The sequence below is a fragment of the Lemur catta genome, chromosome X (assembly GCF_020740605.2).
Source record: "Lemur catta isolate mLemCat1 chromosome X, mLemCat1.pri, whole genome shotgun sequence".
Taxonomy (NCBI): domain Eukaryota; kingdom Metazoa; phylum Chordata; class Mammalia; order Primates; family Lemuridae; genus Lemur; species Lemur catta.
In genome coordinates, this window is record NC_059155.1 from 30,484,511 (window position 1) to 30,508,662 (window position 24,152).

General features: G+C 42.9%; 1 protein-coding gene and 1 long non-coding RNA gene across 2 annotated transcripts; both read right to left on the minus strand.

Moving 5' to 3' along the window:
* Positions 1 to 8,999: 8,999 nt before the first annotated feature.
* LOC123628087 lies at positions 9,000 to 18,076 on the minus strand. Its single transcript, XR_006731589.1, has 3 exons — positions 18,023 to 18,076; positions 13,861 to 13,898; positions 9,000 to 9,102 (listed from the first exon to the last, which is right to left on the minus strand). It is a non-coding gene; the product is annotated as an uncharacterized LOC123628087 (long non-coding RNA).
* Positions 18,077 to 19,184: 1,108 nt separating this feature from the next.
* On the minus strand, positions 19,185 to 24,132 carry LOC123628185 (fibrous sheath-interacting protein 2-like). The gene is made up of 3 exons (XM_045537827.1): positions 23,296 to 24,132; positions 20,456 to 20,800; positions 19,185 to 19,208 (listed from the first exon to the last, which is right to left on the minus strand). The coding sequence occupies exons 1-3, from the start codon at positions 24,130 to 24,132 to the stop codon at positions 19,185 to 19,187; spliced, it is 1,206 nt and encodes a 401-aa protein (XP_045393783.1).
* Between the last annotated feature and the right edge of the window lie 20 nt (positions 24,133 to 24,152).

Here is a 24,152-nt window from a genome sequence, read left to right on the forward strand (position 1 = left end):
GTATCATTTTGTTTGTCCACTCCTTGGTAGATGGATATGTGGTTTGTTTCCACCTTTTGGCTAGTCAGCTTCCTTTTTGTGTTCCAGACCTACCAGGCTACCTTCTAGGTTTAGTCCACTGTTCAAGTAGCCACTCCTTCTGGGATGAGAGACTTTGTTAGCTCCATTACCTATCTCTCTGGTCTGCTGGGTAGTTCCTTCTCATTTTGAGTCTTAGCTTTCTTTTATCTGCCAGTCTGTTATGAGTTCAGTAGGAACTAGCTCACAGGACCTTTAACAGTCCTTGGTAAATTATTAAACTTGCATTTCTGACCCTGCAAAATGGAGGACCAGAGCTTTAACAGTGAGTACACTAAGTGAGATTTCTCTGTCAGTTTGGGTCTTTGATAAGATGTGCAGGAGATTTTGAGGGAAGATGGGGAAGTGGAGGAGTCTGGGAAAGCTATCAGACTATGATGTAGGTCTACCCTTTGGAGAAGAAAGGGAAGGAAGGAAGGAAGGGTGGGTAAGAAGCCTTGTGGTACAGTTCTAAGAGTCAACCAGGCCAAGGTGAGTTGAGCCAGAGTCACCTGTCAGAGCAGTCCTGCTAGGTCTCCTTGGTAAGCAGAAGTTCGTGCTGTCGGCTTCCATCTCAGCCATTGTGGCTGCTCTGCTCATGTGCCCATCGTGTCAGTTCTGGTAGCCAAGTGAGTGGCTGTAGGTCCCTTTTGGGAAGTGCTGGGCGAATCACCACATACTCGCCATTGTCCTTCCTGGGGACCCAGCCGCTTTCCAGATCTGAAAATGGGCTGAAGTCTGGGAGCTGAGCAAGGCAGTAGGCCTTTTTATTGGGGGAACCTGCCTCGGCCTCCTGTTTATCCACTCTTTCTCAGCTTATAGATACTGAGCCATACCCATGTTGACTGACTGTATTGCTCCTGAGGACACTGTGTTCCGTTCGCCATGTCCACAGCTCCCTGAAGGTGAAGCGCCCTTGGCTGTCCTTCAGACCTTGTGGTGCGTTGTGGTATATGCCGCCTCCTGCCTTCTGGAGGTTACGCATCTCTACCTGGTGTCTGTTACTCTGAGGTCCCCCCATAGCCCTGGGTGTTGATGAGCCCAGCTCTGTGATGGTCTCTCTTAACTGTCAGCCCTGGCCTGCAGAGGAGGCCACCTCCAAACTTAGTGATGCTGGTGCCCCTCTCACCCACCGTTGCCTTCCTGATGTCCTTGGTGCGTGGGGTGTCCTCCGGCCCTGCTGTGGAATGCTGTCTTCTGGTGGGGTTTTTGATCTCCTGTAATGCGTCCACTCCAGCGTACCCCCTTCCCTTCATTCCTTCCTCTGCCGTTTGGCAGGGCAGCTCAGGCCTTTCTACTTTGCCCAGCATTGGCCATTACTTTCACCAGGCCTCTCAGATCTGCCATAGTAGAAACTTCTCACCCCCTGTGACCCTTGCCAGGGGATTACATCTAAATACTGTATCCTGAGAAAGTGCTTCCAAGTCTACGAATTCTTGCCTTTCCTGCACTCTTGCTATACACGCTCAAAATCCAAACCCAGTGCTGCCTTTGTTCCTGCCAGTATGTGCCCCCTAAGTTTTGAAGCTCTTTGATGTGTGCTCCCTTCTCCTTTATTAGGCCCAGTACTTCCTCAGCCAGGTCATGCTGGGATTAAACACTCGTTAACAGTTTAATAATGAAGAGGGGTGGCCTGGGGACAGCTCCTGTGAAGGGGGGCACTGGTTTCCCAGTGCGGGGCGCAGCCTCTGCGGCGTCTTCTGGCACAGGGGAAGTACTAGCTTCCACTAGGGGAGAGTGGGCCCGCTCTGCAAACTCAAAGTAGCTGCAGAGCCAGCACCCTCAGGGCTGTCCGGCCAGATTGCTCCCATCCCTCGTTTTGGACTCTTTCCAACCACATGAAGTCGCGTGGCCCTGCCTTCAGCTAACAGACCTGCTGTGTAATCAGTATTGACCGTTTAATCTCCCTGGAGTTCTGCAACTCGATCCTGTCTGCTCCTTGGCTCAGCTGTGTCTGCTCCTCCAGTGTAGGAGGTGAAGTCTTCTTTGTGAGCTCCACGGAAGCCCTCTGGCTCTCTCACAATCTTTACTGTTTACTAACTTAGAATTCACCCATGTTAAATGAGAAATCACCCATTTCTCATTACCCTGCTGTAGGTCATCAAGACAACTTAACACTCTTAAGTTATCCAACTGTCTCCACTATCTTTGCAGGACTTATTCCACCCAGATTTTTTAAAGGTGTGAGTCAACACACCTGCAAGGCCATTCTCCCAGTTTCCCCAGGTCATCTCCACAGAAATCTTTGTGGCTCATCATTGCCTGCCTGTTTGGACTACTGCTGGTACCACTTGTGCTAGTTTGGGTTCTCTGAGAGGCAGATGCTGAGATGGGATTAGACATAGGAGAAATTTATTAGGGAAAACACCCATAGAGAAAATGAGGAGGGAGCCAGAGGAGTCACGGAGAGCCCAGACGCACATCTAACCCCTGTGGAGGAGAGAAGGAAGGAAGGAAGAAGGGTGGTTAGGAAAAGTCTTAGACTGTGGGTGCAGTTCTCGAATTTATTTTTATTTTACTTTATTGCAAATTGATAAATTATAATTGTGTTATATGTGGGTATAAAATGATGCTATGATTTATGAATGAAATGTGGAATGATCAGATCAAGCTGAATAAAACATCCACCACCAGTTGTACAGTTCTAAGAACGTTTCAGCAGAACAAATGTGCCTGTTGGGAAGGGGAGTTTATCATGGCCCCTGAGCACCCCTACACATTTGTGGTGAGTGTCTTAAACTGCAAGACATATCCATCTCCTAATACCGAGCCATTGCTGCAGATAGTCACATAGGCAAGCAAGTAGGGCAAGGTGGCCACAGTGTGACTACTGTTTAACTGCTCACTTCCCAGGGGAGGGGCATCATTTTGTTTGCTCATTGCCCAAAAAGTCCTGAGCCCTTGACCCAAGGTTCCTCAGCTGCGATGCAACCCCCTGCATGCGTAGCATCCACCCAAGCCTGTTGCATTGCCTGTGGGACTTGGAGGAAGGGGCGCTGGAGAAACTACACTGATGCTCATGCTGTGTGCTGTGTTGTAATGAACTGTCTTGTTCTAACCCGTGAAGTCTCACTGTTTAGGTTCCACACCTATGAAGCAATGGCAGGTTTACTCCTTGCCATCTCTCTGAGGTTGGGGCTCTTCCTTGACAGCATCCCTGACCCAAAGTCACCTTTCAGGGGAGTCCTGTATCACATTGAAATGGCCTGCTTTAGTGTCTCTGCCACACTAAGAAGCGCACATGGGGAGTCTGGGTGTGTTGAAAATGCAGTGATGGATGGTGGGTTTCAGCCATGTTGGATTTCAGTCACAGCAGTATTGGATTCCAGAGCTCAACAGCTGTGGCCATCATTCAGCTATGTTCCCTGCAGTCAGAGACCTGAGAAGTGCATATACGGCCTGCCCTGGACCCAGCCTGAAACAACTCACTAGCCATTGGTTTTAGTTAAGCTTTGGGAACAGTGAATGTTCACTTTTTCCTTTCATGGGTTCACTTCACAGAAGACAGTTGGAATTCACTGGTGGACCAATTCCCAGAGACCTCAAACCTAAACAGCCACATTGAATGAAATGCTCACAAATGATGCTTTGTAGTTCTTGGTGTATCAGTATTCTTTTGATGTGGCCTACACCTGAGTGTGTCTGCCTCTTTTTTGCTTCCTCTAATCTAGTGGGGCATGTACCTAGTAAGTTCCTGTGTTGGGCAGTTTATGGACTCAGTGAATCCTAAATTGGAAATAATCCTTGTCTGGTATAGGCCATTCCTTCTGTAAACATATTTTGAAGCTCTTTGAAAGGAATAATCTGGTCATTGCCTGAATGGTATTCTATTGAACTGTAAAGTGCTCTGCACTGTGCTGTTATGGCCAAAGAATAAAGCCAAATGTTTCCTGGTGTTTTGTATTTTATCTGAAAATGTAAACTTAGAAGACATAATTTCAGGTGTTAATATTTTCACTATGAAGGATTTAACCTAGACTTCTTCCTTTACTAAATAAGTGGCCCCTGATTTCTGCAGCGGTTATTGGGAACTGCATCATAAAATAGATTATAAGGACAGGCCATATTTTTCAGCAGGAAATAATAAACAATTACATTTGTGATAAACATTTGGTATTCTATAAATTAAGGATGACCAATGTATGTCACCAAAGATAACTGGTCCCTGGATGTATCATGAAAAATACTGAAATTATGTGCCAGGTCCTATAAAGGGGCAAAACCGTATGATATGTGAATTATGTTATTCTAAAATATACACTTGTCACACAGATGCATAGGTGTTGTATATTTATATTGTATATTTAAAGTCAAATCAATATGGTCTCTGTAATGAAAATCAGTCAGAATTTGGTTACATTTTGCCAGCTTAGAATTTAGAATACTTTGGGAGTGATTGAAGATGACCTAGCCTGTTTAAATAAGCTGTTCAAAGAAGTCTGAATGAATGCTTGCTTTTTTCTCATGCCTCATGAGAAGCTGAGGCATTTGATGTCATTCCATTCACCTTAGGTTGGGATTAGGATTTGTTTAAGAAATGTTGGTGATGATTATGATAATGTTTCTTCAAGAGGAAGGCATTTATTAACAAGCAGCTATCAAAATAGGAAAAACGCTTTCATGATTATTAATTTAAATCCCGAAGTTTGTTGAAGTTTTATTAGTACACCATATGACTGTTAAATGATAAAGTATACTGTGTGATTGTTATTGGAGTGTATTGGAGTGTACTTTGTGTGCGGTTTTCACTTATAGGTGCATTTATATGTGTTTGTATTGTCACTATATTGTCATTTCAGTGGCTGTATAGCATTGTTTCCCGCTAATACACCACACCAGTCTCCCACTTGGATTGTTTTAGTTTTTATTATAATTAATAGTGCCATTATGAACATTTTTATGCTGAGGGCTTTTAAATTTTTTCCTTTCCTTTAAGGATTTTTTGGACCACATTCCTCAAAGTGGAGTTACCAGGTCCAAAAGTACAGGCAGAACCAAATCTTGTCTTATTGTCAGATTGCTTTTCAGAAAGTACGGGGAGTTAGCTAAGCTCCCAGCAAAAAATCGGGTCCCTTAGGCAGGGGTCCTCACAAAGGATAAGAAAATAATAGAAAATAGAAAATAATCAAATATAGAGATAAAATAATACATAGAGACGAAAGTACAGTTTTATAAAGAATAGATTTATTAAAGGGGGTGGGCTTGGGAGACCCCACAGCATTCCCATGAGCCATGAGGCCCAGAGTAAAGTTTCACATGGGTGTTTATAGGTACAGTGATCCGTTGCCAGGGGTAACAGATTTACATAATAACAGGTAGTTGTTTTAGGTTAAAAGTTTCCCAAAAAGCTTCTAGAGATCCCTTAATTAACTCTATGTGACCAAATGGTCACAAGATCTTTCTAAGGCAAACTTCAAAGTTCTAAGATAAAGCTATCACTTGAGAAGAAAAGTTAAACAGAAATATAATAGTTCTATATTTCTTTATCTAGTTTTTGTGGACTGAGACAGGTAGTCAGGAGTGAAGCAGGAACTGTCCCTTAGGCTAATTGTTTAGCCGCAGGTGTCTGTCTGTTGGGCAGGCACTCTTTGATCAGCTCTCATCTTGTGGCTTCATGTAAACCTGCTTTCTTGTACAAAACAGGCGAAAGCCACAGGTTTGAGACTGCAGTGTCATCTTGGAAAGCAGCTGCCACTGACCTGTGAGATGCCCTCCTGAGGCGGGGCAGCTTTTTTTTTTTTTTTTTTTTTTGAGACAGAGTCTCACTTTGTTGCCCGGGCTAGAGTGCCCTGGCATCAGCCTAGCTCACAGCAACCTCAGACTCCTGGGCTTAAGCAATCCTCCTGCCTCAGCCTCCCGAGTAGCTGGGACTACAGGCATGCGCCACCATGCCCGGCTAATTTTTTCTATATATATTTTTAGTTGTCCAGATAAGTTTTATTTTCTATTTTATTTCTATTTTTAGAGACAGAGTCTCTCTCAGGCTGGTCTCGAACTCCTGACCTCCAGTGATCCACCACCTCGGCCTCCCAGAGGGCTAGGATTACAGGCGTGTGCCACCGCGCCCTGCCGGGGCAGCTTTTGATATGTGAACTAAGACATTCACATATTCCTTCAGGGCAAAGGCCTACAAAACTCCTGAAATCATTTCTGTCTCTATATAGCAATATCTCTATGGAGCAATATTTCTGTGGGTCAGCAAGAAAGATCAAATTTGTAGAACCATGATCACTGTAGAGTTCAAGTGTAATTCTTTCCCTACATTCAGAACAACCCTGGATTTGAGCATTTTACTACTTTTTTTTTCCTTCTCAGAAAGGTATAGTGTGACACCTTCAGGTTATTCTCCTTCGCATTTTCTTTCATTGCAAGTGAGGCTGTTTGTGTATTTTTACTTATAGTGCTTTAATCTTTTTAAAAATATTTAAATGGTTCCCTCTCCAAGGACAGTAGATATTAGGTCATTCATTTTTAATGTATTTTGGCCAGCAGGCTTTGAGCAGCTATGATAAGTATCTTTCCTCCCATTCTGGTGCTCATCCTTTCATATTTATTAGACAGAAAGCATTTTGAAAATGAGGCCTGGCTGTTTATTCGAAGCTACAATTGCAAGCATAGAAATAGATCAAAGCAGTGCCACCAGGGAATAGCACCAGCACACACTGGTGTTCTCTATCTCTCTGCCTTTCCCTATTTTCTGCCTTTCTGAGGGAGGATACAGAAATAGACTTCTTTCTAAAGTCAGATGTTAATATACTTGCCATCCCATAGACCTGCAGTCCCTAACCCCTGGGCTGTGAACCTGTACTGGTCCATGGCCTGTTAGAAACTGGACCGCACAGCAGGAGGTGTACAGTGGGTGAGTGAGTGAAGCTTCATCTGTATTTGCAGATGCTCTCCATCCCTCACATCACCGCATAAGCTCCACCTCCTGTCAGATCAGCAGTGGCATTAGATTCTCACAGGAGCGTGAGCCCTACAGTAAACTGCACATGCGAGGGATCTAGGTTCCATGCTCCTTATGAGAATGCAATGCTTGATGATCTGAGGTAGAGCTGAGGCAGTGATGCTAGCTCTGGGGAGCGGCTACAAATACAAATCATCACTAGCAGAGAGGTCTGACTGCACAATAAATGTAATGCTCTTGAATCATCCCAAAACCATCCCCCCAACCCCAGTCCATGGAAAAATTGTCTTCCATGAAACCCTGGTACCAAAAAGGCTGGGGACTGCTGCCACAGGCTATCTTGGATACTGGATCCATTAGTGATAGAGATTGCTTCTAGAAAAGAGAAACAGGTAACAGCTGGAGGAGGTTGGGGGAAGGAGGAGGGAGATACTGACTTTTCACTGTATTTTTTGTACTTTTGAATTATGTACTGAGTGTATATTACCTTAATAAAATTTAATTAAAGCCCTATGTAAGATCAGTGCTTGTCATTATTGTGGACCTGTTAAAAATGACTTTAAAGCTTATGCTGCTACATGTGATGAACTTCAGTATGGAAGGGCAGGCAGGAATGAATAAGCACATGAGAGCAGCCAAGTTTGGGTGTAGGTGATATTTGGGGAGTAGAACTGCCTGGTATTCCATTTACTAATTTTCAGTTAACCTGACATTTATGGACTAGGTACACCATAAAGGAAATTTGCTTGCCTAAAAATATTTCCCTGGGGGGTTTTGGATAAGGCTGGGCCTTCCTCTGACATAGCGTGTTGAAAGCTAGGGTATGAGAATAACTAGTTGAGTTATCATTTTACTGTATACTGAGTGGCTAGAGGGAGGCCAGAGTGGTGGTTTCAGTACCAGAGTGGTGTTTCTGTCTGTGGAGCTGTTTCTAGGCAAGCACCATGTTTGAGGTCCTCTGATGCATGTGGGTTCTGATTTGCTCTTTGTGATTACTTGGCTTTGGTGTTCTAGATGGGGCCCGTCCTTTCTCCATCAGCCGAGTTTTGGCACTTGCAGGGGAACAGGTATGACTGAAAACCATGAGCCGCCCACTGGCCACATCGGTAGTTCATGTGTCTTGGAGAGGTCAAGAGGATTCCTGGAGGCTTCAAAGCCCCTCTGAGGAGTCAGGTCTCTGAAACGCCTGCCCTAGATGTTCAGGGATAGACTTTGGAAATGAACTTTCAGGGAACCCCTCAATTCTCCCTGAACTGGCTTGTGCCCATGAGGCCACGTACTGCCTAGACCTGCACTGTTCAATAAGGGAGCCACTGGCCACCTGTAGCTATTTAAATTGAAATAAAATGAAAAATCCAGTTCCTTAATCACACTAGTGACTCAATAACCACATGTGGCTTGTGACTACTGTACTAGAGTGTGCATATTTAGAGCAATCCCATTTCCCAGAATATTCTATTGGAAAGTGCTGAACTGGACTGTTCAGGCATAGCGGGATGTATATAGCTGTTTGATCCATGGCGAAAGCCTCCTCTTTGGATCTTTCCTTGCCCACCTGAACTCTACCTGTCCTTTGAGGATGGGTTCAATTCTAGTTCTTCTGGGAACTTTCTTCTGACTGCTCCAGCTTACAGCAATGACCCCCTTCTTGGAAGCCCCTAGAGCATCTGAAATACTTGATGACACACTGTCTTATTGGTGTCACATTTTTGCTTGTCAGTCTTATCTTCCCAGAAAGGCTGTAGGGCCCTTGGGAGCAGAGCTAAAATCCCACACTGCCTGGGAGATGCATCTGTATGTGACCCTCAGCCCCTCTTCTCATGCCAGAATGCATTTCAAAAGCATTTATCAACCCCCCTTTTCTCCTGCTGCCCTTTGTACTTGGCTCTTCTTTCCAGTATTTATAAGAATCAGCATGTAGGATAGCATGTCGTACTTTAAAATCCATTTATTTTGGGAGGAAGGTCAGCATGCTTATTTATGTCAGGTATAGGCACTTCAACTTCTGTCCTGGTTAGGAGGTGAGGGTGGGGAAGATTTGGGAAGATTGGCGTTAGATCTTGAAAACACCTTTGACAGAGCTGATGATACCTTCTTCATCATTTGAGAGCCCTGTTTAGAAGTACTGGGCTTAGCATCTGTGAACAAACCAAAAGAGATATGGACATTTATTGGACTTTCCAGTTGAAGCTGTCATGCTAGGGGATTGATACTGTAAGGCTCAGAAAGAAGCATTTCTAGAATAACTTATGGTCTTTAAGGTGCTTTCCTAAAGAGTATTTGCTTCCTTTCACAATCCTGTGAAAGAAGCAGGAGAGAGGACAGTGAGGCCAGATACCTTGCCTAAGGTCACATGGGTAGAAAGTGCCCAGGTTGGCACTGAGGCCAGTTCTGCACTCTCTGTACCCAGATGCTTTTCCAGCCAGCTCTGCAGAGGCTGCTTCCCTCATCCTAGCACATGTCTGTCTGAAAAAGCCTAATGAGCTAATTCCATATGAAAAGGTAAATTTCAGCTCAAGTGTGGGCATCCATTTCAGCATGTCCAGGTGAAAGCAGTAGTGCATTTAAAAAGGCCATCATTTTTCACCCACTTTGGGTAAATTTTCAGTTGACTGACCTCAAGTGATCTGTTTGTCGTGTGAGCTATAAAGGCCTTGTGTGATCTCCATTTGGACCCATTTTTCTGCACCACTTGTTTTGTGCATAGGGCTCTTAAAAGCACATCCTAGTTCATGGTAACAAAATGATTATTGTATCTGTAAAGGCAGAAATGAACTTTAATCTGTGTTGCTGATGCATCATGGCAGGATGTGATATCACATTAAAAGACACAGGGCACCGAGTCATAAAGCACATATTTCTTATTTCTAGTAAAAGATTATGTTCTCTTATACCTCTTGTGGTTACCTAGTTTTTACCTTCTCCAGCAATATAACCTTGGGAACCTCAAGAATCTAGAGTTTAAGCCAAGGTAGCAGATAGAAAATTTACCCTTGAACAAAAGGGGAAAAGTTTATCTTTTCAAATTAATAATATAGTATTAGAATGTGCTTTTTCCTATCTTGAGCCCTCCAGTTTGCACAAGTTTGGCCATTAGTGCATTTCTTCCTCCAAATGCCCTTATCAGAGCAAAAATAGTTATCTGAATTGATCACTTCTGCCCCGTGAGTTCCTGTATTGTGCAGAATGTAGGGGTTGGGAGGAGGTGACCCTGTCCAGCTAAAGGTACAGAAGAATGTGATTTTACTACTTGGTGGGACACACAGTTGGAAACCTAGATGGCATCTTTTTTACTTGCTACTGAACACTGCAGGCTGTCCTTGGTCATTGCTCAATTCTGGGAGGCCGTGGCAACCAGATGTAGCCCTGGCTGGTAGAAAGAAGGTGTGTGCAATGAAAGCCACAAGCCCTGTGAGGCTTGAGCCCTGGTGCTGCCATTTGCTGGCTGTGCAACCTCAGGCTTCTGTGAAACAGGACATGAAGACTTGGTGAGGACTCATGGTATGGTAAGCTACAATATTTCACTTGTATGACTCTGTTTCCTTGTCAACAAAATGGAGATAATGCTTCACAGTGTACATGTGAGAAAAACACTTAGAAGAATGCCTGGCACATTGCTGGTACCTAATAAATGTTACTTGTACCCATCCCCCCTCTGCTGTGAGGTTTAAGTCAGAGAACTGCATAATAACCTGCAAATTGCAATCTATATACATAACAGGTAATATTGTTTCAACCCCACACTGGTGGTGGGTGGAGGTGCTACAAGGCAGGGAGGGTGAATAAAAAAGCGTTGATATTCAAAATGACATAACTGAGAGCTGTATTACAAAATTATAGATATTTTGTACCTGCAACATCATCATCTGAAGTATGTGCCTTGGCAAGAATACTTTCACATTGAAAGTCAAGACAAAAGTGAAATACTATGTTAGGCCTCTGCCCTTTGTTGGACAGTGAACACTAGAAACAACTAGAATCCTTCAAGGGATGGAGCACAGCCACTGTGGCATCCTACACATTAATCTCTGTGGTCTGCAGTCTCAAAGAATTATTCTCTGAAGCTCTGGCTGTTCCTAGGCTTGATTTCTCATAATTCTCGGCAATCATGACACTCAGGAGGGTCCCCAGACTTAGATACAGAGCTGGGCTGCCCCTATAGGATCATTTCAAGGGCTCAGGTGTCCCAGGTCACAGAAAAATGCCAGCCATGCCTGCCCCTCCCTCGAGGGGCATGGAAAAATTAAAAAAACATTATAGGTCCTTCTCTGAGAGAAGATAATGATAGTGGAGGTCTGACGGGGAGAGGAGGCAGGAGGAATGCCTATTTTACCACCCCAATCTCCTTTTAAAGAATTCTCAGCAACTGTGGAGTCTGGAGCAAGAAAGTGGCAGGTGAGGCTGCAGGAGTATGAAGGTGGTGGTAAGGGGGGATAATGGCTCAAATGCTGGCTTTTATCACCTCTGGGAATGTAGAGGGAGCATGGTCTCAGAAGGGCACAAAATAGCCTGGGGCAGGTGGCTGGGCTACAGCGTAGCCACACCATGGTGGTAGCAGTTCAAAAGGAAGTGGAAAATCAATGAAGTAAGGCCTAAATACATGTGAGATGAGAGAAGCGTGTTTTGATTGTATGGAGAGCAGAACAGTAAGAGTCTGACTGTAGCTTTATCAAGAGCATTTGAGGCAGCTTATAGATTAAGACATTTCAAAGTAGGATACTTAAAGGGATAAAGTGGGACAGGGAAAATCTAAAGCACTGGTTCTCAATGCTGGGTGCACAGTAGAACCACCTGGAAAAAATTAAACAATACACATACTTGGGTCTCACTCCTATTGAATAGGACTCCATGAGAGTGGGACAAGTATTGGCATGTATTTTAAATTCCTCAGGTGGCTCTAATGTGCAGCCAGGTTGAGAAGCCAGAGGGGCAGTTGCTACCAATTCCCAGACATGAGCATATTAGGTCAGTGGTTCACAGCATTGGCTGTACATTAAAAAAAAAAAAAAAAATCACCTGGGGGGCTTTTAAAGCCACCAGTGCCCGGGCTGCAACCCAGACCAATTGAATCAGAATCCTGGGGGTGTGGGGGAGGCTGGCGTCTGTTGTCTGTTACGTTTGCCAGATGGTTTTGATGTGCAGCCAGGGTTGAGAATCTCTGCTCTGTGTAATAGTTCACAAATCAGATTCCTGGGGAACTGGTGTGGAGACTAAATTTGACTCTGGCAGCTAAAGCATTAGTCCATTCAAGAAATGTCTGTTGAGTGCCTACTATACATCAGTCACTGTGTTCCGTGCTGGGGATGTGGTTGTGAATGAAACAGACAAAATCCTTGCTTTTCATGAAGCTTATATATATTCAAGTAAATATATCATTAACTAGAGGGTAAGGGCAGGAATTTTTGTCTGCTTTGTTTACTGCTGAATCTCTAGTGCCTGGCACCTGATATACAATTGTTGAATGAGTGAATGACTAAATGGTGAATCAAATGCTATGAAGAAAAATAAACCAGGATTAGGGGAATAGTTTGTGTGTGTGTGTGTGTGTGTGTGTGTGTGTGTTTATTTTACATGGGGTGGTCAGGGAAGGCCACATTGAGGTGACTTTTGAGAAAAGACTGAAGGAGATGAGTGAGTGAGCTGCACAGCTATCTGAGGGTAGAGAGTTCCTGGCAGAGGAAGAGTAAATGCAAAGGCCCTGAGGTGGGAGCATGCTTGGCATGTTAGGGGAGCAGTAATGAGGCCAGTGTGGCTGGAGAAGAGTGACAGAACAGTGATGTGGGGAAGGGAAGTGGTAGGCAGCCCATGTAGGGCCTTATAGACCACGGTAAGAACTTTGGCATTAAGGGAAACACAATGTCCTCTTTTTTGTGTTTGACACTGGAGAACACATGTATTCATATATACAGAGACTACTTTTTTCCTGGAGCTAAAGGCCAGCAGGAATTTCTTTGCTACTCAATAAAGCATGCTTAGTATCTTAATGGAGCATACCTTTAACTAAAGTTTTAGAAAGGGGGAAAAAAAAAAACCAGCAAATGAGATCGGCAAAGAGATTCCAGACAATCCAGGGAATCAGCTTGGCAAAAGGAATGGCTTGGCAGTAGGCTTCCAGACTCAGGAGTCTACCTCTCCTCTTTATAGTCTTACTTGGAAATTGTTGTCTCTAAGTAAAGCTTGAGGTTGTTAACTCGATGTTATTATTGATCAATGTGAAATGAGTGGAAAATTGGTGGTGGAGGTGATGGTGGTGTGTGTGTATGTACATGCCAGGAGGGGGATTAAAGCGAACCAAGAAGAAAGCAAAAATGACACAAAGCAGAGGATGGTCTGTAGCATCAGGCCTCACGGGAGACTTCTTAAGCGGGCTCAGAGAAAGGGGGTTTCCTGGGATCACACCAAGGAGTTGGCCGGACTTTTGGAAGGCTGCCTACAAAGGGCCAGTCCTCAAGGACATTGGAAAGCAGTTGGAATGAGCACCCATTTCCCTGTAGCAGTGCCCCTTCCTCTCTGAGCATCTGTTTGCTCTCTGCCCCCACCAGGCCTCTCACCTGGTCTGCCTGCGAGTGTCATGTGACTCACTCCTTGTGGCTTTTCTCCAGAGGCTACAGGAACAGTGCTGATGAGTGGAACTGTGCTAAGGGGATAAGGGACAATGGTGGCTTACTCTGTGACTCAACCTAAAGGTGAAGACTGTGATGAAGGGATTTTCAGGCCCCAGAAACCAGCCCTGGCTGGGAGAGATTTGGCTGTGGGAAGGCGTGAACAAGGGAGTGCTTCTGGAGGCCCTTGGCAGCACACCACACAGGAGGTCCCCCTTATTTTACGTTGACACCTGGGCCCTTTCTGTCACGGCCCCACTGCATCACCCTGAGGGGCCAGCGAAAAATACTTACTGCAACACTTCTTGCATTCTCTGAATCTGGAAGGCTTTCTGTGATCAAACACAATATTGGAAAACAGTTAGTCCTGAGACACGTAGAGATGATTGGCACAAAAGTAATCTCAATGCATTTGTCAAAGAGTCATAGAAATTAGGCAAACAGTGAAAGCTGAGAGAGGTGAGATCACTAGAATGCTGGGCACAGCTCTTGGCTCTTAACTCAGACCCTGGGAAAGATAGAGTGAGATGTGGTAGAAGGAGCACTGGCCAGAATGCCAAGACAGGTAGGCTCTGCAACCAGCTGCGCATCCTTGCACAACCACTCACTGTCTGTGGGACTCTGGGCAAATCATCTGTACAACGAGAGAGGCTGTGGATGGTTTCTAAGAACCCTACAACTCTCTGGTCATAGATAGTTAAAAAAAAAATAGAACAAGTCTTCCAGCTAAAGGATTGGCAGAGAGGAAGGTGCTGTTTGTAGGAAATCATTATTTCCTGTGAAATATGGAGAGTGCTGAGGCAGCACTCTGAGTCCTAGGAGACGTCAATATGCCAGTGACTAAAATTCAGCCCGAGGAGATAGAAATGATAGCAAGAGAACTTTCAAGCAGACCCACAGTTAGGGAGGCAGCTGGTAGTGGTAAAAAGAGCAATGGACTTCACCTAATTTCACTGCTTACAAATGGGTGATCACTGGCAAGTTACTTCTAACTTCTCGGATGACTCTGTTTCCTCATGTGTAAAATGGGGGTGTGACTACTTTCTCACAAGAGGATGAGATAAAATGATGTGTATGTATTTGATATGCATTTTATAAATACATAACCATAAGGGACCAAGAAGAGAGGACGCTTCTTGATTATCCTTTGGGCCTTGGATTCTAGGAAAAACAGTGTTAATAAAACCTCAGTTACACTGAATATGAGGGAGATCCCATTAGTTGAATGATTTGGTGAAAGTGGTTAACCAGAATATCCTGGAAATTTCCTCATCTGTTGCTAGTTATTCTAAAGTATCAGAACATACTTTTCTACCTTAGAAAGTTTTGTATAGTGCACATATTTGAACTGACTTTTTTGATGACTGAGGCCACTCAGGGCCATCATTCCAAATATCAGTTTTTAAGAGTCCAGGCTAACCCCTCCAGATATACCTAGGAAGCCGTTCTGATGAAGAGGCCACAGAAAAATTCCATGTGTTTGAGGGCCCCAGATAATCTGAATCAAGTTGAGATTTTATCGTCTATTCTTCTGTGAAACTAAGAATGTGTATCACCAGTGCTGACCTCCCCACTGAATCCAGACTTCAGTAGCCGCTGCTTGTGCAATCTCTCTGCTTGAATGTCCCATGGGCCTCTCAATCTCAACTTAGTCCAAATAGAATTGTTGTCCTCGCTCTTCTCCCCACTTTTGTTCTTCTCCAGGTCTCACTTGTTTCACGAAATGGCACCACCACGCACTCGGTTGCTCAAGCCAAAATCATAAGAGTCAGCCTTGGTTTTTCTCTTTTCCTCACCCCCAACATCCAGTCCACCAGCAGGTTCTGCTGACTCAATCCTCAACACATTTTCCAAATCTGTTCACTTCTTACGACCTCCACTGCTACCTCTAGTCCAAACCACCATCATCTCTTGGCTGCCTTGTTGTAACAGCCTCCTCTTCCTGCTTTAACTCTATCCCTACTCAGCTCATTCTCCCAACTGTAGCCAAAGGGATTTTATTTTCAAATTCATAAATTAGATTGTGTCACTTCTCTGCCTAAAATCCTCCACAGGCTTTCCACTGCAACCAGGAAAGTATCCCACATTCCTTTCTGTGGCCTACAACAGGCCCTAAATGATCTGGCCCCTTGGCTATCTCTCTATCCTCATCTTATATCACTTTCCTGCTCACTGTGCTCCGGGAATGGCCTTCTTTCTTTTCCTCTAACATGCCAAGCTCATCTCCTCCTGGGTTCTTTGCACTTACTGTATCCTGCGCATGGGACCCTCTGCTTCCAAATCTTCCTGTGGCTGTCTCCTTCTTGTCATTAAGGTCAGATGGTTCTGGACTTGTTGGACCAAACTAACAAATCCAGCCAGTGCCTCTCTATCATGTGTACTCTTCATTTTTTTCATATTCATATATGAATTCCACAAGTATTTACTGAGCACCTACTCTGTGCCTCTTTTGTAGGTAGGGGCGGGTATAGTGAACAGACAAAAATCCCTGCCCTCATGGAGCTAACATTCCAGGGAGAGGAGGTAGCCAATATACAAATAATAAAAATCTACTGGCTGGGCGCGGTGGCTCACGCTTGTACTCCTAGCACTCTGGGAGGCCGAGGTGGGCAGATTGTTTGAGCTCAGGAGTTCGAGACCAGCCTGAGCAAGAGCGAGACCCCATCTCTACTAAAAATAGAAAGAAATTATATGGACAGCTAAAAATATATATAGAAAAAATTAGCCGGGCATGGTGGCACATGCCTGTAGTCCTAGCTACTCGGGAGGCTGAGGCAGTAGGATTGCTTAAGCCCAGGAGTTTGAGGTTGCTGTGAGCTAGGCTGATGCCATGGCACTCATTCTAGCCTGGGCAACAGAGTGAGACTCTGTCTCAAAAAAAAAAAATCTACTGTCTGTTAGGTGGTGTAAGTGCTAGGGATAAAATGAAAGCAGACAAGGAGAATGGGAAGTACTGGGGTGGCACTGAGGTTGCAATTTTGAAGAGGGTGCTCAGGGAAGGCTTCACTTAGAAGATGATATTTGAGCAAAGATCTGAAGGAGGTGAGGAGTGAACTATGCAGATCTCTGGGAGAAGAATGATACAGGCAGCCTAGCAAGTTCCAAGTGCCTTGAGAAAGGAGCAGGCCTTGCATGTTTGAGGTCATTTTGGCTGGAGCAGAGTGATTAACAGGGATCATCAGGTGAGGTGGTCAGAGAAGTCATGGGGAGGGGGAGTCATGTCCAGACCATCTAGGGACTTTTAAGCCATTGTAAGGGCTCTGTAATCCCTAGGTGACATGGGAAATACTTATTCCTGTGTAGAATTATCATGTTTATATCCCGCTCACACACAAACACACTTGCTCCAAGTTAGAATGTAAGTCCCATAAAGGCGAGGATCTTGTCTACCTTATTCACATCTTTATCCCTGGCACTTAGAACAGCGTCCAGCATAAATAAAGTGCTCAGTGAATATTTGTTGAATGAATGAATTGTGCAGGTGTTATATTAGCAAAGGATAGAGGCCCTAAGCATGACACTTAAGCAATGAAGTTGAAGAAAATACTGATTGACACTGGATTCAGGTTGAAGAGACTTGGGATCTATACTCTGATACACTGTATGACCTTGGACAATTCATCTCTCCACCCTGAACTTCACTTTCTTCACCTTCAAAACAAGGGAACTGTACTAGATGGGTTCATTCTGGCTGTCACATCCTATGATTCCACAATTCAGCATACGTATCAGTGATACTTCACCTTCTGACTATGGTGTATTCATGGAATTCTGGTATGCTTACTGCTATTCTATGGTTCATCTTTTACTGAATGTTATTTCTACTCCTGGGTGGAGAGGATGGCTTTCAAACTCCTTGAGTAGGTTGGAGGCTTGAAGTAGTCAAGGTTAACTGTAGCCCTGTGGTTTGAGTTTCAAGGCCACATTTACAGTAAACATGACACTCCTACCTCTAGTCCAGTGCTGTCCTTGTTAGAACCACATTGATCCTGAGTTGTGAACAAATAGAGGACCAAAAACTCAACTCATAAGTGTTTTAATGCATCAGTTGTAACAGAGAAACAAAATAAAGTGGGGTCCACCTACACTGTCTGGGGAATGGACATGCTTGAAGCTCTGACTCAGGGGTGGGGGGCATGGGCAATATACATAACCTAAACTTTTGTGCCCCCATAATATGCTGAAATAAAAAAAAATCTTAAAAAAAAATCACACTACCACACCACATACTCTACAGCCAAATCATTAATGAAATCTTAGTAGTGATTCAGACAAAGCAAACTAGTTGGCTCATGCTAACTAGTTAACTGACCTAGTAGTCCCCTAAGGTAGTTCAACTCACTGGAAAACCCACTGTTAACTTCACATTTGACAACAGGAAAATTCATCCATGCAATGAACAAAGTCTCCTTTTAAATATTATCTAATTAAAATTAAGAAAAACAATTAATCCAACCTTCTGTTATTTTCGCACTTGGATCTTGGAGACACTCCAGGTCACTACTAAAAACAAAAAGTAAAAGACAGACATTTCATTTTCTATGTATTGAATACATGAAGGAATACTGGTTAAGCCAAAGAACAATCTGTAAAGTCATCGTGCACATAGAAACAAACCTGGAATAATGGGTCTCTGAGTTGTCAAAGCAAATGAAAATGCTACATTGACTTTCTTTGGTTTTATATATGCCCCTTTTTTTTCTCTCCCACTGATACAAATAATTGAGAGTTGCCTGTATTACTAATTATGTATGTTAATACCATCACGAGGGGAGATATGGTCAATGGTGGGCCAGGAGTAAATGTCCTAAAATGGCATCAGGTAAAGAAGAAATCTTAATTTCATAGTGCTAAGTGGAAAAGAATGTAGTTACCACCAGGTAGATTTTGCTCCTTATGCCCAGTTTCTCCCATAATACCAAGTGCTACCCCTCATGGTTTGTGAATCTTCTTATAAATGGAAGAACAATTTTAGACATTTTTTGGCTATGCTAGAAAAAAGTGTTAACAGACTGCAAGTCTACAATGTATTTGGTTTGTCTCTGTCCCCTATAAATTCCACACAGTCCAGCCTTTGCTCCTATAGCCTTTCCCAACTTGGATCGTCTTTTTCTTATGTACATCTTACCCGTCCTTAAAGGCTCAACTCAAACTCCACTACTTTGGAGAATTATTCTCTGAATGCTGCAACTTTTACCACCCTTCCCTTCTTGGGATACCTCTGACAGTCAGCGCCACACTGTTGAGCATTTGGATACTTAAGGAACTGAGTAAGAACCCCTCTGGGTGGGCCATTAGTGCAGGGATTGTTATTGACCCAGTGCCTATCTCTCAGGTTCAGGAACCTAACATATTAAAGACTTGATCTAACTATACTAACTAGATCACTCTACTAAAAAGCAGGTCCCAGGCAAAGGAAGTAGAGGCCAGATAAATAGGAATGGGAGAGAAGATGAGAAGGGGAGGCCCAGGAAGTAGCCATGGCAGGGAACCAGGAGAAGGGGAGAGTGAGGGGAGGTTCAGGGGATAAATATTGGCTTCCTCACAGACATACTTGAGGGCCATATTCTTCCTATAAGCATCATTTAAAATTTCAGATTTCTATTTTCTTAGCCAACTCATATTGCTTTAACTGACAGTACCTAGAAAATGAAGGCAAGTCGTCTTTGTTATATGAGGACAAATTCATAATTCTGTGTAGAAAGAAACATGTTGATTCTGTAGAAGATGTCATTTCTTCTCGCTGGAAAAGTACAAGGCAGGCATTATACAAAGTAGAGTTTACCATAAATCAGGTGAAATCCACTGTAACATTTCTTTAGTTATCTACGTAGCCAGCATTTCTGACCAGGTACTCTGTGTTTGGTCATGGGGGCTCACATGGCTTCCCAGTAAATAGAGCACAGTTTGTGTTAAGGCTACTGACCTAGTGAGCTCCTGAATTGAACAGGGTTGTAGCTCTGTGTTTTGTTTTCTCTGGTTCACTGAAGCTTCTGGGTTAACCTGGGCATCACTGCAAATGGATAATCCAGGTAATTATTTTACCAGGAAATCCTGAATCATATGTACTCTTCAAACACACGGTATGCTACATCTTTTAGGGTAGGGCCAACCCAAGAGGTTAGTGGGGCCCAGACTATCACTAGAGGGATAGGGAAGAAGACATGGGAGTTGTGCATCAAAGCAATAGTGGGGTTTACGGGCTGATTGTAGGAAGAATGTTCAACTTATTTTGACTAACTTGCTATGTTTCCTCAAGTTGGCAAGTTGGAAAGGAAAAAACTTGGCTAAGAAACTTGCCCAAAGGTCACATAGCTAGTAAGGGGGAGAGCCAGAATTCTAACCCAGATAGGCTGAATTTGCATGAATCTTTTTACTTCCAGCCCATCTTTTGGTCCTGCTGACTGGCATGGAGTTTCCATGCACCACACTTTCAATGAGTATTTACCAGCCAAAGTACACAAAAGTATGAAACCTACCATTTTAAATAAGTACCTTGCATCTCTCCTAACTGGCTTCTATTTTCTGTTTTTCTTGTGCTCCTGTCTAACCTAGGACTCTTCCCATGATCTGCTTTTACTTGATCAAGGCTCCTGGATTCATTTCCCTCTTATTGGAAATATCAGGGTTGGGAGAGACTGCCTGAATCCCATTTCTTTCTACATTGCTGGGACTGTTTGTGAAACTCTCTACCCTCTCCATAGAAATCCTGTCACTGATGGTCACATTTCCCACTTACACTAAATTGTGTCTTATTCCCCCAAAAGGAAGAGTGTGTGTCGGTGGTAGATTTTGAGGTAGCCACATTATTTCCAGGAAAAAATCTTATTTTTATCTCCTCGGGTTCTGTTGATTGGCTTAGAGATGCTTCAGTACTTTTTGTACTTACACTGGATTTCAATGGATGACTTTTGCCTGACAGAAACCTTTTCACACTGCTCTTGTTCATCGGTGGCTTGGGAAGAGCCTCTGAGCTTGCAGTGGGCTTCATGTCTCCTCTTAATTGATCTTCAAGTAGGCCTTCTGAAAAGTCTTCTTTCAGAACCTCTTGTAAAACAGTCTCATCTTCATCAGAAGTTAAGCTCTCTTCTACCTGGTTTTCTGACTCTTCTTGATCAATATCATGAGCTATCAACCGAACGATAAGATCTCTTTTGTTCTGGACATCTTTTAATAGCTCCACTTTGGTAATGTCAGGCTTTATTAGACTGTGAAAGGAATTCCTACTAGGTATCTGGAAGTGAAGAGACAATGAATGTTAAAAACAATTGCCTCAGTCATTTTTCCTGTGGTTCTATTGTAATAAGGCAGTTTTCATATGGTTTCAAGTTTCAATTTAATAAAATTATTGATCTTCAAATGTCTTGTATTTACACATTAATGATATATTATTTAAAAGAAGAAATAAATGTATATCATAAGCAATATTTGCTCATTTATATAATGTTTTTGTATTCATAAATAACATCATTGCAGTCTAAAGAAAAGAAGAGAACCTAATTAAGGTTCTTTCTTTTGCTTCACAGTTTACTTTTGACTTGTCAAGAAATGCAAAATGCACAAATACTGTAATTATGTTCTGTTTTCATCATTTATCTTGAAAGTTTTATAACAGAATTAGCCATGAGAACATGTTTTTCTAAACTTCTTAGTAGGGAACTAGTCATAGCGTAATCTACATACAGATATATCCATGAAAAAAGATAAGGTATTGGCTGACCTAGAATTTTTAAAATGACGAATAACAGTCAAAATTGTGAAGGCCTTGGAATGTTCTCTCCTTACCCCTCTGCCCCTAGTTCTTTGAACATATTTTCCAAAAGAAGCTTCAAAAAATAAATCTCCATTTCTCCTCACCTCCCTAGTCAAATGTCATGTTTCATTTTGCAAAGTTAAAGACGGCTCAAGGAAAAGACAGTTATAATTAAATGAATTTTCCCATTTCTATAGCCTTTGATGATGCCACAGAACCTTTAAATTAATTTGTTATCAATCTTAGATCTCAACATCTCTTTGTAACCCTGTAAACCAGCTTTTCAGATAAATGTTTCCCTAAAGGAATGTCTTTTGTGCAAAACAAGCAGAGGAACTTCTGTAAGAAATGGAAATGATCAATTTTGATTATGAATGCTGGTGGAGAGGAACAGTGGCTCAAAGAAAAAAAAAAACAAAAAAAAAATCATTCTAAATGGCTTTGAAATTTGTCCCTCTATGGGCCTTTTCTCTTTACCATGAGTTACCAAGAAATGTATGGACCTTTAATATGCATGTATCTGATGTGTCGGGAAGTTTTGGTACCTGAAAACAGCAAACAAACCTCTGCTGCTGGATTCCTGACTGAGGAGTAGCCGGTGAGTTGTCTGGGTGCCCTAAACTCTTCTGTTGTTCTTTCTACAACCTCTACCCCCAAGCTGGAGATGAATGGCATTGCTGTCCAGATTGCTGCAAAGCATCTGTCTTAGCTGCGCTGCCTATGTCTGTTTAACTTTCCCTAAGACTCCATTTGCTCCCATTAAGTGTGGTTTGGGTTAAATATTCTCTTCCAACTGTCTAAGGGCTATAAAGAGATGGTTAAAGTACTGATAAAGGGTGTAAGTGAAGAGAGCAGGCAACCAAGAATAAGAAGTGCGACATATTTCTGCAGATGATTAAGACTTGGGGTAATGTCCTACAGTTTAGTCACACAGATCTTGTGCCCAAGGAATCACTTATGTATAAATGAAGACTATCATGTAAACACTAATGTAATTTCGAGAACCCAGAGAGAAAAGGACATCTTGGAGCTGGAAAGGACCTTCATCTGCTCCAAGAAACTAAGGACCAAGGAGATTCCATTAGTGTCCCAGCCCATAACAATCTCAGTGTTTGAGACTTAAAAAAGTATCCATCAGTGTATATACTAGCTCTGAGACTTAGTTCAGTGAGTTGGAAAATAATGCTAAGGAAAACATGCACTGAGGCTTATACTCCAGGGAGGTTGGTTTTACAGAACTTTGCTGAGTTTTTAAGCCACAGGCCACATCCCCAGTATGAAAGCTCACCATCAGTGCAAGAGGCTCATTTATACCAAGGGGCTTTGGTACTAAATGAGAACGTGGGGCTGGATCAGTGTAACTCCATATCTGGGCAAAGTCTTATATGATGGAAGTGAAATAAGAAGGGTGAAATCTAAAGAGCTTGCAGTCTCATGTTTGTTGATGAATGTTGCTAAGAAAAAACAATACTACTGTGGAGATTTAAGTCGGAGGGTTTAAATGACTAGTAGAGGCTGTTTTAGCTGACACCCTGGCCCTTCTGCACCCATATAGTACTACTATAATGCATATCCTAATGCATATCCAAATGCATACCAAAAAACTGAGAGAATTGTGAATGATTGTATTTCTTCTATGTTGCCAAATGAGGACTACAATTCCATTCAGTCTGGTTTGCTGTTAAGGGTATGTCCCTGTATTGCCATTCTTTAAGAAATGGTAGTGCAGTCTGACTGGCTAACGAAAACTAGCTTGACACCTTTATTCAGAGCCACATAGCTGATGGGGTAAGTCCTAGGAAGGCAGAGGATTTCCTCAGATGAATCAAGAGCACCCAGTTATACCAGGCTGGGTAGGAGCAAATTGATCCCATTGACAAATGCATTCCGTAGACCTCCCTGAGGAAGAAAGTCACAGGAGGACAACCAGTTGTCACTAGCTACTCACTTTTTTCACCACTGCCTTTTGCACTTACCTCTAATGGCTTCACATTCAGTTGTCCCTTATTATCCAGTGAGACTCGTCTGTCCTTCTTCCTGTCTCTCGCAGCAGATGAGTCTTTCGAGTATCTCCTCCCAGTTACTGCCGCTCTTCTCAGTGCTTCTAGGTTGTGTCCAGTGCCAATGAAGCAATTTATCTGCATTTTCTCAATAGGCTGTGTTTTCATACAGATAACTCCTAAGTGTTCTGCAACAATGTCTGGATCGATATTGATGGGTTGTTTCCCACGGTGAGGAATTATTTTAACTGGAAGTTCCTCTTCAGTTAAATCTTGATCTAACTCTTTTTTCTCTAGCTCAGGCTCCATTTTAACAGCATGCTCATGCAACCTTTCAACAATTCGACCCACGTCCAGATCGCCAAAGAAATCAGCAGGTGAATCTTTTGAGCAAATTGTTTCTAATGGACAATTTAAAACTTTGCTAATAATCAAAGAAGCCACCTTATTAGGGAAGAAGTTGTTTGTGTCTTTCATATGATAATAAAGTTCTTCAGTTGTTCCTGATTGTTGCAGTACATGATTATGAACAGAATCAACAACCTGAGAAATAATTTCTATGCTTTCTGGATTTAAAAAGTGTTCTTCAGGATTAGCAGCTATAACACTGATGTTTTCCCTGGAAATTTCAGCTGTCACGGATTTTGTTAATTGAGAGGCAATTTTATTTATGTCAGGCTTTGATAAGTTTTTAGAATCTTTGCTTGAGGCACTTGGCAACTTCACTAGTCTAGCCAAAAACAAGGCCAATATTTCTTCTATAAACATGGCATCTACCACTGGACGAAGGCTCTTCCTTTGTCTTAAGGTCATCAATAATCTTAAGCACTTTT